The 11,904-nt window shown below is 48.9% G+C and overlaps 4 protein-coding genes across 4 annotated transcripts; 2 read left to right on the top strand and 2 right to left on the bottom strand.

Moving 5' to 3' along the window:
* Positions 1 to 263: 263 nt before the first annotated feature.
* Positions 264 to 2,879, bottom strand: EURHEDRAFT_415510 (bifunctional anthranilate synthase/indole-3-glycerol-phosphate synthase). Its single transcript, XM_040782711.1, has 2 exons — positions 2,797 to 2,879; positions 264 to 2,730 (listed from the first exon to the last, which is right to left on the bottom strand). Exon 2 carries the CDS (start codon positions 2,719 to 2,721, stop codon positions 427 to 429), a length of 2,295 nt encoding a protein of 764 aa, XP_040636073.1. The 5' UTR covers positions 2,722 to 2,730; positions 2,797 to 2,879; the 3' UTR covers positions 264 to 426.
* Positions 2,880 to 3,142: 263 nt separating this feature from the next.
* Positions 3,143 to 8,792, top strand: EURHEDRAFT_462898 (nucleoporin; the record flags this gene model as incomplete). Its single annotated transcript, XM_040784841.1, has 4 exons — positions 3,143 to 3,210; positions 3,274 to 4,219; positions 4,281 to 7,376; positions 7,431 to 8,792. The coding sequence occupies 4 exons, from the start codon at positions 3,143 to 3,145 to the stop codon at positions 8,790 to 8,792; spliced, it is 5,472 nt and encodes a 1,823-aa protein (XP_040636072.1).
* Positions 8,793 to 9,117: 325 nt separating this feature from the next.
* On the top strand, positions 9,118 to 11,016 carry EURHEDRAFT_525541 (acyl--CoA ligase; the record flags this gene model as incomplete). Its single annotated transcript, XM_040786953.1, has 3 exons — positions 9,118 to 10,558; positions 10,625 to 10,728; positions 10,788 to 11,016. The coding sequence occupies exons 1-3, from the start codon at positions 9,155 to 9,157 to the stop codon at positions 11,014 to 11,016; spliced, it is 1,737 nt and encodes a 578-aa protein (XP_040636071.1). The 5' UTR covers positions 9,118 to 9,154.
* A 571-nt stretch (positions 11,017 to 11,587) lies between these two features.
* On the bottom strand, positions 11,588 to 11,904 carry EURHEDRAFT_192039 (uncharacterized protein). Its single transcript, XM_040777913.1, has one exon. The coding sequence runs from the start codon at positions 11,863 to 11,865 to the stop codon at positions 11,698 to 11,700; it is 168 nt and encodes a 55-aa protein (XP_040636070.1). The 5' UTR covers positions 11,866 to 11,904; the 3' UTR covers positions 11,588 to 11,697.

Genomic DNA, 11,904 nt, shown 5'->3' with positions numbered 1-11,904 from the left:
TTTTTTTTTTTTTTTTTTTTTTTTTTTTTTTTTTGGATGAACAGTTTATGCAATTGCATTTAACATCATGTAGTGCAGATAGATATGCGAACTATATACATACATTTGCTTGTACATGCTGCAATGCCAATCAATCAACTCAAGTCATACTTGGTACATACATATACATGTTCTGCGTAAATCACTGCAAAGGCAAAAGTAGAGATAGGAAAAAAGAAAGGAGCAGAGTAATCATGAATCATGGGATATACGCTATGTGCAAAAAAAAAAAAAAAAAAAAAAGGAAAGTAAATGAGAGAGACAGAGCAAGAGAGAGAAAAGAAAATCGTGAGACCGAGACTTCATCCATAAATTCGTCACTTCATGTCATGCACTTGTAGATAGATGTGTAACGACATATCCAACATTGACGAAGGCATAGCACAACTACTGCTGAAGACTTTTCACAGCCTGGATAAAAGCACGGATTCTGTCAGGGTCTTGGGAACCATTCGATTCAACGCCTGAGCTGACATCCACTCCAGCCACCTTGCTGCCCAACTTGCCCAGTTGTTGAATCATGGTTGAAACGTTGTCCGGACCCAAGCCACCAGCCAAAATGACCCGCAAACCCTCATCGCTTTCCAGAACTTTCTGGACATGCGATCCATCAAGCTGCTCACCGGATCCGCCTGCTCCAGAATCTAGTAAGGGCAGGGTATGATATGCCCTACGTGCAATCCCGGGCTCATCCAGGGAGAACTTGCGAATGATAGGCACCGGAATCAGACTGGCCCATTCCAACGGTTCAGATCCGTGCAGTTGCACAACATCAAGTCCCAGTTTCTGCTGCTTGGCCAATACATATGATAACGGCTGATTTTGGAAGACACCAACAACCAAAGCGCGCGTTGGATGACGAAGAATCTGAGCTGAGTGATCAAAGTAATCTGCTGAGGTCGTCACTGTGGCTTGAGCGACAGGGCGTGCTGTTGATTTGACGACATTTGAAATGCGCTGGGCGACATCATCGGGAACAGTTCGCTTCCTTCCCTCAACTAGGATGATACCGATCAAATCTGCGCCAGCCTCGATGGCAGCCCTAGCTCCTTCTTCAGTACGAGTACCGCAAATCTTGATCAAGGGAGAGCTCGATGCCTGCGCGGGTTGAGCTTCGCCTCCGAGTAGCTCTGCAACAAAGGCAGAGGTATCAGCTGCGCGCATAAGAGCCTCGCCAACCAGGATAGCTCGCACTCCTTCCTTTTTGTAAGCTTCGACATCCTTAGGTCCAGAAATTCCGCTAAGAGCACAGACTACGGTACTCCCTGGGACCTGATCCATCAGCCGACTGGTGGTACCAAGATCGACTTCGAAGCTCGTCAAGTCTCGGTTGTTAACACCAATGACCTGAGAACCAAGATCAACGGCAATCTTCATCTCCTCGGGGGTATTGACTTCAACTAAAGGCTCCATTCCAAGTCTGCGAGAGTAGTGGTAAAGTTTGGTGAGCTGATCAACACTAAGCATCTTCACAATGAGCAAGATGGTGTCAGCACCAGCCAGCCGTGCCTCCAGAATTTGATACTCGTCAAAAATAAATTCTTTTCGCAAGATAGCAGGCCGATTAGGAAGGCCCTCCAGGCTCTGTCGAACGGCACGCAGATCATCGATGCTGCCCTTGAACCACTCCGGCTCTGTGAGGACAGAGATGACGCTAGCTCCTGCTTTGGCGTATTCACGGGCCTGCGCTGGAGCACATGCGTGCGCAGCGATCATGCCCTTAGAGGGAGAAGCGCGCTTGATTTCCGCCATGAGCGAAAGCGGATACGGTGACTGTCTGAGACGAGCAGGGAAGGGGACCTGTGGAGGAGCGATGTTGAGATCATACGCCGCCTGAAGATCATCTGGTCGCTGCGAAGGAACAGTCTTCTGAACGGCAACAGCGGCCTTGCGGTGGTCATAGATTTTCTCCAAAATAGAGACCTTCTTCTCCGACTTGGTGGCGTCATTCGCGACCACTGCACCATTCGCCGCTAGGGTGCCGTTTGGCGCAGAGCGCTGCTTGTTTTCCTCCCAGGTACCCGCCGTAAGTTTGAGGAAGCTCCTAAACATCGATCGTCCATATTCGGTAAGAATACTCTCCGGGTGGAATTGAACGCCTTCGACAACAAGTTCTTTGTGTCTCACGCCCATAATGACGGTCTTCCCACTGCCGCCATTCAGCTGTGCCCAAGAAGACACCTCCAGGCATTCAGGAACGGTCGAGTGCGTGCCAGCAAGCGAATGATACCTAGTAACTGCAAGAGACTCAGGAAGCCCTTCATAGACACCCTTTGAGTCATGCTTCAGTACCGACGTCTTGCCATGCAGGATTTCGCCGGTGACATCCACCTTTCCCCCAAACGACGAGATAATGCATTGCTGGCCCATGCACACACCAAAAACAGGAATTTTCCCACTGAAATGCTTGATTGCCACACTGCTTATACCAGCGTCCGTTTCTGGATGACCTGGGCCGGGACTAATGACCAGCTGAGTCGGCTTCTTCGCGATCAAATCTTCAAGAGTAATCTCATCGTTGCGGAAAACAGTGACCTTAGCTCCTTCAAGGACTAGATACTGGTAAACATTATACGTGAAAGAATCGTAATTGTCAATAAGGACGACGTTGGTTGCGCTGTCCAGTTGCGCGGCTCTGGTCGGATGGTGGGGGGAGTGGTCGACGAGATCGGAGGCGCCCATGACTGCGATCTTGAAACGAATAGTTAGAATTGAGGTATTCAGGTTATGTTAATATGCGATGGCTGTCGCACTAACCTTCTCCTCGTTCTCTTCGCTCTGTACTAGGAGAATGTTAAGTGGAAAAAAAAGAGAGGAAGAGAGAGGAAGATAAAGAGTCGTACAAAGAGCTGAGCAATTGATTTCCTAAATTGGCAATTCTGTCAAACCGTGCAAAAATTCGCCTCACCGCCCAACACTAACCCCAGATAGGTAATCGATGTTGACCTTCGCTGCGCGCCTTGAATATTCTTTAGTGAATGTCATTCACTCTGTTTGCTTTCTTGACAACGCGAACCCCCTTTTTCTTTGGGTTCAACGCCCACGGCGAACTTCCTCTGTCTTTATAATTTTGGCACATATGATGATATAATTGGTTTGCCAAATGGCTCCCCTCCCGGAAGCCTATTTTCCGTCCCTGGACAAGTGCTTCTCCGGGGACGTCCAACTCTTGTAGGCCACTTTTCGCCCTATCCACATGCCGAGATAATATAAGTGTTAACCAATTTTCTCTAGGTCCTGGCGGAGAGCCTTCCTCTATACATGCAACCCCGAGGACGATCTCGATGATACGGGCAACGTCCATGCCTTCCTGTCGCATCCAGATAGTGTCCGTTTACTTTCGAACTCCTTAAACCCTTTCCACCCCCCGTCCGCCAAGTCGAAATCAGATCTTGAATCGAAGACTTCCGCGATCCACGCCGAGACCACCTCGCAAGCTTCGTACGATCTGAAGGAAATCAAGGCAGATGCTCTATGGCTGAGTGAGAAGGCTGGCATCGACGAGATTACAGCGTTGCGGATTGCAGTCTTAGAATGGCAAAATCGACCTGCCGCGCGCCTTCTAACTCGATTTTCTGAAGAGGAGGTTACGAGTTTGCAAAATGCTGCTGGGGTGGATAATTTGCGTGTTTCCCTGGCCGGTCCAAACTTCACCGAGATTCTTAGGCAAGAAGCGGGAAGTGGGCTCAATGTCTCTGATCTGACTTCTGAGAAGAGTAGACGCCTGCGGTTGCGCAATCTCTACATTTCCGAAAGAGGTCACGTTGTCAAGACAGCTCGTAAACTTCTTACCCTATCACTGTACAATAGCCGCCAAGATGAGCCTGTTTTGTCCCAAGCACGTGGAAATGACCGGAGGTATTCGCTGCATGAACTCGGTGCGACCATTTTCACAAACAAGTCCGGCGGGGAAGATTGGCGCAAGTTCCTCCAAGAATGCATCGACGCTGTGCGCAGTCGGCTATCATCGTTGGAGGGAGATGGTGGCTGGTTAGGAACTGCTGAGGGTAGTGAGGAGGTGGAAGACACATGGAGGACAAGTACTGTTGAAGAAATCGTGCATATAATCCAGATGCTGTTCCTTCAACTGCAGGCCTCCTCGGAAATACCAACTGCGGATGCCATGGTATCATGGCTGCGGTTGATGGCCGACTATGGCTTTCTGGAGTCGTTGCAAGTGGTAAGTCTTGCCTGAGATCTTTTCCGTTCAGGCAGCGGACTAAAAACTAACTCTTATGAAGCCTTGCAGTGACCCGACAGAGGTCCAGCTGTCTCTCCAGGGCCTTGTGTCTATAACAAGTCTTATATTCCTGAAACTTCCGCTTTCCATTCCTTTCATAGTCAACAAATCCCAACCGCAGGCGTCATCCAAACCACCTTATTTCCTATCAAAGGATGAAGTTTCGCAGCTTAATGAATTGTTCACAACTGCATGTGTAGATTTCAAGTCTGCTCACCCGGCCGCGTTTTCCTGGGGACTAGTGCTGCATACCATGCGAGAGCTAGCACTCAACGATAAAGAGAGTCGAGAGCTAGAACAGTTTCACAGTGCAGTTGATTCCTTCCAGTCAAACACTCCGCATGCCAGTCCGGGCCGGGGGTTGGAACTATCTTTGTACGAGGAATTGCTAGACTGCGCTCGGACCTTCAAATACACCGTGGATGATTCCATTACACTCCTGAGCTCAGATATGATGAAAGACACCGTGTTTGAGACTGTCATTGCGTTGGCAACCAAAGTCGGGTCTACATCAGCAGTTGATGATATTTTGGCAAGTCGATGGATTCGCGTGGCTCTTCTGGACCTAATCCGGGTCGTAATAATGTTCTTGGATTATTCCCCCGAAATTGTTGAGTCCGTCCTCGCAATACTGACGGGGTCACCTTTGCAATCGCCCTGGGCCTCCGACACGTCCCCATCTTCCTCCAGCGACCCGAGGTGGATTTTTATGAAAGATCGCCTTTTAATGGACAACATATTTCACATAGCACGCTCCCGGTTTCCTTACGAGACGGTTCCCTTCCTAAAGCTCTGCCGCGCCCTCATTAGCAAAGACCTTGTTAACGAGGATGGCTTACCAGAAATCATCAATCAGCTGGAAAATCTGGAAACTTTCACGCAGGTCGTTCCACCAGACTTTCAGGGTTACGACACTATTCGGGAGGATGAAAATGCGAACTATGTCTCTCTTATACATTCCCTTCCGATGTTTGACTCTTCACTGAAAAGACTACTTCCCGATTCTCAACCGAGCAATGCCTTGATTGTCACAGGTTTGTCTGAAATTCCTTCGACAACTGAGGGTCAAGTGGTTTCCGAGTCGAAACCAGTGGTAGTCATGTGGCATCATCGATACTCTTGCTTGAGCTTCTTGGGGAGCTGGTTAGAAGAATGGAATGAAAATGGTGGCTATTCATCGGGATGGGGAGAAGATTCGATTGCAGAAGTCATAGGGCTACTAGCAGACCTTGTTACCACCGCCAAAGATGTGCAAACACCAGGCGACGTGGGCTCTGGAGCCAGGAGAGTATTGGAAATGGCCAGTGATGGGTTGTCTCGGCAAAGCGATATAGTTTCATTGGTCTTTGAAATATTCGAACGCAACTTGCAGAACATCGGCCCCCGGGCTACTTTGGACGGCATTCTCGATTCGACAATTGCTTGCTTGCGGTTTATTTGCGGTCTAGTCATGGTTTTGCCTAGCAGAGTATGGCCGTTGCTCGCACGGAGCAGCTTGCTTGGAGCCGATGGAAAAGGCGGCGTAATGACAGCAATCGTCTCCGCAATTGAGGTACCATCTGGGGACTATCCGTTTTTGCTTAGCTCCGTCAACTTGTTTGAACAACTTGTTAATGATGCGGCTTCACGTGCCGTTCTACGGAGGAGTCCGAATAGTGCTGTGACCAAATTGCCTGTTGCTTCGGATTGGGGTGCCGGTGTTCCTTCACACATAATGAGAGGCATTCTGCTGAACTTCGTTCGAACAGTGGTGGGGGTTTACAACAGCAACGTCAATTGGCGGTTCAACTCACCGGACCAAAGGCTTCAAGTCAACACCACCCTTGCGCGGACGTTCGAGAACATACTCTACTACGCATATGGAACCAACCAGACTGGCAAACTAGACACGAAAGTAACTGGCGTTTTCTCTGCATCTGCGTCATATCTCCTAGATGTCTTAAGGCCCCAGTCGGCGGCCGATTTGCCCTTTAACCAAATCCTACGATTTATCATCGATGGCCTTCAAACGCCTCCCACATTATATCTCCGTTATCTTGCGTTGGTAGAAGGTCAAGTCAAGTCAACCCTTGCACTTTCCATCAAGTTGTTGCAGGCAGCCCAGTTGATGGAACACCCAGTGTCGCTACTCGAGGACCAATTATTTAGGGCGACACCGGCCCTGGTCAAAATATACGCACTACATGACGCCTATCGTCTGCCTGTCATATCGCTCCTTGACATGCTCATAACTAGGGCAGCCGCTGATTCCTTTAATGAACCGCCATCCCTGGTTGGTCAGCTTGGGGCAGAGTCGTCTTGTCTTTTCCTTGACGTTTTGTCGCAATTTGATCAACCACTGAGCCATCGTCCTCTGCACCTCGCAGTATGGCACTTGCTCTCAGCGCTCGTTAGCAAGCGCCAGCAGTGGCTTTCTGTTTACATTCTCACTGGATCATCCCCGCGACAGTCATTGAAGAAAGATGATACACGGAAAGCCCCAGCAATGAGGGGCACTCCATTTTTGCAAATCGCCCTTGATAAACTGTCCAATATCGAGCAGCTTGATTTACAAGTGGCTGTTTCTTTACTTGAATTTGTTTCGCATGCACAGGAACATTGGCCATGGGCAACCCCAGAGTTAAGAAAATACCCTAATTTTTTCAACAGCATTGTGAACTATGTCTCGAAGTTGAAAATATCTTCCTTGCCTGTTGTGAGCCAAATCCCCGCGACTCGTGTTGCGGCAGTGGTTGCAGATCTCTGTGCCGTCTACCTACATTCTGCCAAGGAAATGCGAGATCGGTCATTCATCAAGACTTTGATCCCGCTGGTGTCTTGGTTTGCGAAGGATGCTGTCGAAGTCTCGGGATATAACGCATCACTGCATGCGAACCTGAAGAAGAACTTCGAGATGAGATATTCCGGCTGTAAGCTTGTTGACTTCAAGAGGTCATCTCTCGAAACTCGTGGCTTGGGACGAGAATATTATTACGACACTGCTCTGGGCGAGAAGTTACTTTCTTACGACTTCGCTTGGGCCGGATCCAGAAACCAAGGGTTCGCGGAGGAGTTTGAGCGTGCCAATATCAACCTCTCTCTTGTTGAGGCGCAAGTTGTATGTTTTACCTAGTTGTCTTCCATGCGTGTGCATAACTAATATTTTCTTCAGAGCCTTCTGCATGGCTGGAAATTCTTCGCCATCGAGCACTGTGCGGACTTTATGGCCGACCGCGAGGTTCAAAGATCGATGGCATTGGTCGTCCAGAGTTCTTTGGAGGCCAATACTCGAAGCGTTCCCCAAGAATCGATATTTGAGAGGATACAGCAGACACGGGTTGACTTCGCACAGGCTTTGCTTCAACGACTCGTTGAGGTTGGGGCAAAAGGCGCTGAGGTCTTTGGCTTACTCAAGGTCGCTTGGGATACTTTAAGAACACGCCGTGCAACATATGAAGAAGCGCTTGTTAATGATGATACGGAATATTACCGATCTCTCCTTAATGTCCTATTCCTGGCCCTTCAATTTCACGTTGATGGACCTTCTCGGGCGGCCCCTGAGACGATCAACAAGAAGGCTGAACTCTCATCTGATTTGACACAGGTCATCGAAATCACGAAGGTCGTTGTGGCACAAGGTTTTAAGGCCCTGACGACATACTTGCACGATGATCCAGAAAAATGCACACCGAAAGATTTTGCCATCCTCACTGCCATCTTGCAGACTTGTCTCCAGGTCAAGAATGCGGATCGGCTGCTTGAGCACATCGTGTTCCACATTCAGGATAATGATACTGCCCGGTATGCTACTACGCTTTTCTCGTGGGCCGATCAGTTGGCGGTGGCTGGCGATCCCATCTACGGTGACCTTAGTATCTCGTTCCTCGTTAAGCTGTCTACGATTCCCATGTTAGCAGAACATCTCGCCGTTGAAGGGGTCTTGATGAGGCTTTCTACCTGCCGGTTAACAAATGTTCTCCGCCAGTCCAAGGGATTTGGACCGTTTGACCCTGTTCCCCGGCTATACACTATCTGGACCAGCGGTATTCTACCGCTTTGTCTGAACCTGCTCTACCACGTCATGCGGACTGCACCGGAGGTGGCAGCGTTCCTCAATCAATTTGAGGGCCAACTCGGCCGTGCAGCAGAATCATTCTCCGCAGGTCGCGCAACGGCTGGCACTTCAGTTCCCGCGCCCCATCGCATCTGCCTAAGTATGGCTTCTGAAGCCAACTCCCTTGCATTGATCACCTTCATTCTGGACCGATTCCGGGAAGCCGGCGCCAGCGCAGGTGTTGATGCGTCGTCGATCCAGGAACTCAAATGGGACAAGGGACAGGTCAAGGAGGACATTGAGGAGCTGCTGGAGCGGAAACAAACGCTTCGGACTCGGATTGTGGCTACGAATGACAAGGAGGTGGAGATGGCGCGACAGAAGCCTGCCAGTGCTTCGTCTGGTGCGGAGAACCGACTTGAGGAGAAAATTATCGGTGAACTGGGGGCCGCATTGCTTTGTCTTGGGGGTGAAGAGTAATGGAGTGATGGGTTCTTGTTTGGTGTATGTAGCATTCTAGATTTTTCGTACATTGCCATTTTCTGCTCTATGGATAATCACTTGTTGATGGACATGCTTCTTTAACCCAAACCGAATACATATTATCTCGTATCTCCTCACTTGTAATGTCACTTGTCCGAGGTCTACGATGCTAACCTCGGGCATTTCCCTTCTTGGCAATTGCTTTGTAGAGTGTTGCGGGGCTGGAGCGTAGTTAGATCATGGGCTGAATTAGGAAAAAGGGTATTCTTAATGAACTCTTGTTCTCCTAGGCCATTCAAAGATATGCATATCTCTGGTTCCATTTGACCTCATTATATGATTTTTCAGGGCAAGACAACATGCCGCTCACATCACGCTGGCAGACAGAACAAATCCCCCACACTCACCTAGCTTCCTTACTCTTTACCTCATCTACTCACCCTCTATCACAAACACACCGATGTTATTCTGACGCCGACAACCCAGAAACCCGCTATTTCACTACCCATGACTTCCGCCTCTGGTGCCAACGATTCGCGGCGGGGTTGCGCAAATCCGGTCTCCAGACGGGGGACCGGGTGCTGCTGTTCTCTGGCAATGACCTGTTTTTCCCTGTTGTATTTCTGGGAACCATAATGGCTGGTGGTGTTTTCTCGAGCGCGAATCCGACTTATGTAGCTCGGGAACTGGCGTATCAGTTCCAGGATAGCGGTGCGACATACCTTCTCTGTGCAGAGTCTAGTCTGGACACGGGCATTGAAGCGGCTAAATTAGCTGGAGTGAACAAGGATCGAGTCTTTGTTTTCAACAGTGACATCTATGACGGATCAGGCCAGGCGCAGAAAGGCTGTCGCCACTGGGAAGAACTGGTAGCATCCGCAGAAGAAGGAAGCAAGTTCGTCTGGGAAGAACTCTCAACCCCAGAAACAGCCAGCCGCACACTAGCCCTTAACTACTCCAGCGGAACAACAGGAAAGCCCAAGGGCGTGGAAGTCTCGCACAAGAACTATGTGGCCAACACACTACAGACAGCCTTTATGGCGCAGTTGAGCCCGGAGTACGACGCAAGAATAGCCAAGGCGCGATTGCTCTGCTTCCTGCCTATGTACCATGCAATGGGGCAGACAATATTCATTGCCAACGCTTTGCTTTCTGGGACGCCGGTATATATTATGCCGAAATTTGATTTCGTCGGAATGCTCGAGTATGTGCAGAAATTCCGCATCACTGAGCTTATCCTCGTGCCTCCGATCATGGTAAAGCTTGCAAAGCATGCTGCCGTGAGAAGTGGAAAATACGATTTGAGTAGTGTGGAGACAATCCGTTGTGGTGCGGCGCCTGTGGGACGGGAGATCTGTAGGGAAATCAAGGAGTTATGGGGGCCCGGACGGGTTGATATAAAGCAGGCATGGGGGATGACCGAGTATGTTTTCCTTCACTTCGCACGCCGTCCGTACATTGATGTATTTTGCAGGGTGACATGCTCGTTTCTGGGATGGGATCCCAGAGATGAGGGCGACCTGGCATCTGTCGGCATGTTGTACCCCAATTGTGAGGGCATGGTCATGGCCGACGACGGCAAGACAGAGTTAGGCAAGCACCAACACGGTGAATTGTGGGTTCGAGGACCGAGTGTCATGAGAGGATACTGGCAAAAACCTCAAGCCACACAAGAGACCAAAACAGTGGATGGATGGCTGAAGACGGGAGATATCGCATATTTTGATGATGATGGAAGATTCTATGTCGTGGACCGGATAAAGGTATTCAAGCCATTTCTCATAAGGTGCTTCCATGATGATATATATACTGACTTACTTGACTTATAGGAACTAATCAAAGTCAAAGGCAACCAAGTAGCACCAGCAGAGTTGGAGGGACTCTTGTTGGAGCATCCTGCAGTCGCCGATGTTGCCGTCATTGGAGTACCTGTGTAAGTCTTCACACATATTGGCTCAACTCTGTGACAGAAAGTAGCTAATTTGGTATCAGCAACGATGATGAGCGTCCTCGTGCGTACGTTGTACTGAAGCCCGGCCGGGACATTACGGCAGAGGATATTATCAAGTTCATGGATGGGAAGGTGACTACAGTTAAACGCATTACTGGTGGGGTTGTCTTTATAGATGCGATCCCTAAGAATCCTTCAGGCAAGATCCTACGTAAGGAGCTTCGGGAGCGGGCCAGGAAGGAGATGAAGGGAGTTACTGCGAAGCTGTGATAGACACAATGCATGCACAGCTTTGGACAAATATGGTCTGGGTTTCGATTATCTCGCAGAAAAAATGACTCTAAAAATAACAATACATTTCATAAATTATTAAACGCATCAAATATGATTCGCTAATGTTTCATTGCTCAGATCATTCTGGCATGGTTTGACATATTCTTGCTAGACTATCAAAAAACAGGTATTCCCTAATATCGTCGGGAAGGCCGTGATTATTCGAAAGACACTGCTGGGTGAAATAAATACGTGCCAGGAGGAATGGCTTGACATGTGAAAATTGTGGAATTCATGATTAACTGTTATTCGACTTACTGGGTCTTTCCCGCATGAACTGGTCATCATATATGCACTATGTGCATCGGGACGCACTAGCAGTTTAATAGGACCTTCAAGAACCATCCGGGGTGATAGCGTAAAATCAGCAGTGCACCCCATAATTGGAAAGTCACGCATAAAGTTCTACATAGCAAGACCCTACTCGTGCAACTAAACTTTCGGTAAACAATTACTATAATCCGTACTTTTTCTTGGTGGGGGGAAGGGCAAGATAAAATTGGCCGGCTTTTTTTCCCGGGCGAATTTAGATTGCGATGCCTAATTCGTTTGATTATAAGTAGAACGCGTGGGGTTATAATTGCTTTGCACCGAGTATTTGGAATTCGTTGAGTAGACTCAGAGTTTGGCGTATCGAACTAGTCTGTGCGAGAAAAAGATCATCCACATGCATATCATCTGGACCTGGTAATCGGGTCGTACTATGGGCATGAACCAAAAAAAGGCGTGGTTCAACTGTCGGGATGGCCTAATCGAACAGCCGTTCAGTCTATCGGTGAGATACATGGCGCTGATGGCGGCTTCGGGTATTGTTTTTTATGTCCT

This window comes from Aspergillus ruber (genome assembly GCF_000600275.1).
Source record: "Aspergillus ruber CBS 135680 unplaced genomic scaffold scaffold00027, whole genome shotgun sequence".
Taxonomy (NCBI): domain Eukaryota; kingdom Fungi; phylum Ascomycota; class Eurotiomycetes; order Eurotiales; family Aspergillaceae; genus Aspergillus; species Aspergillus ruber.
This window is presented reverse-complemented; position numbering and strand designations above follow the sequence as displayed.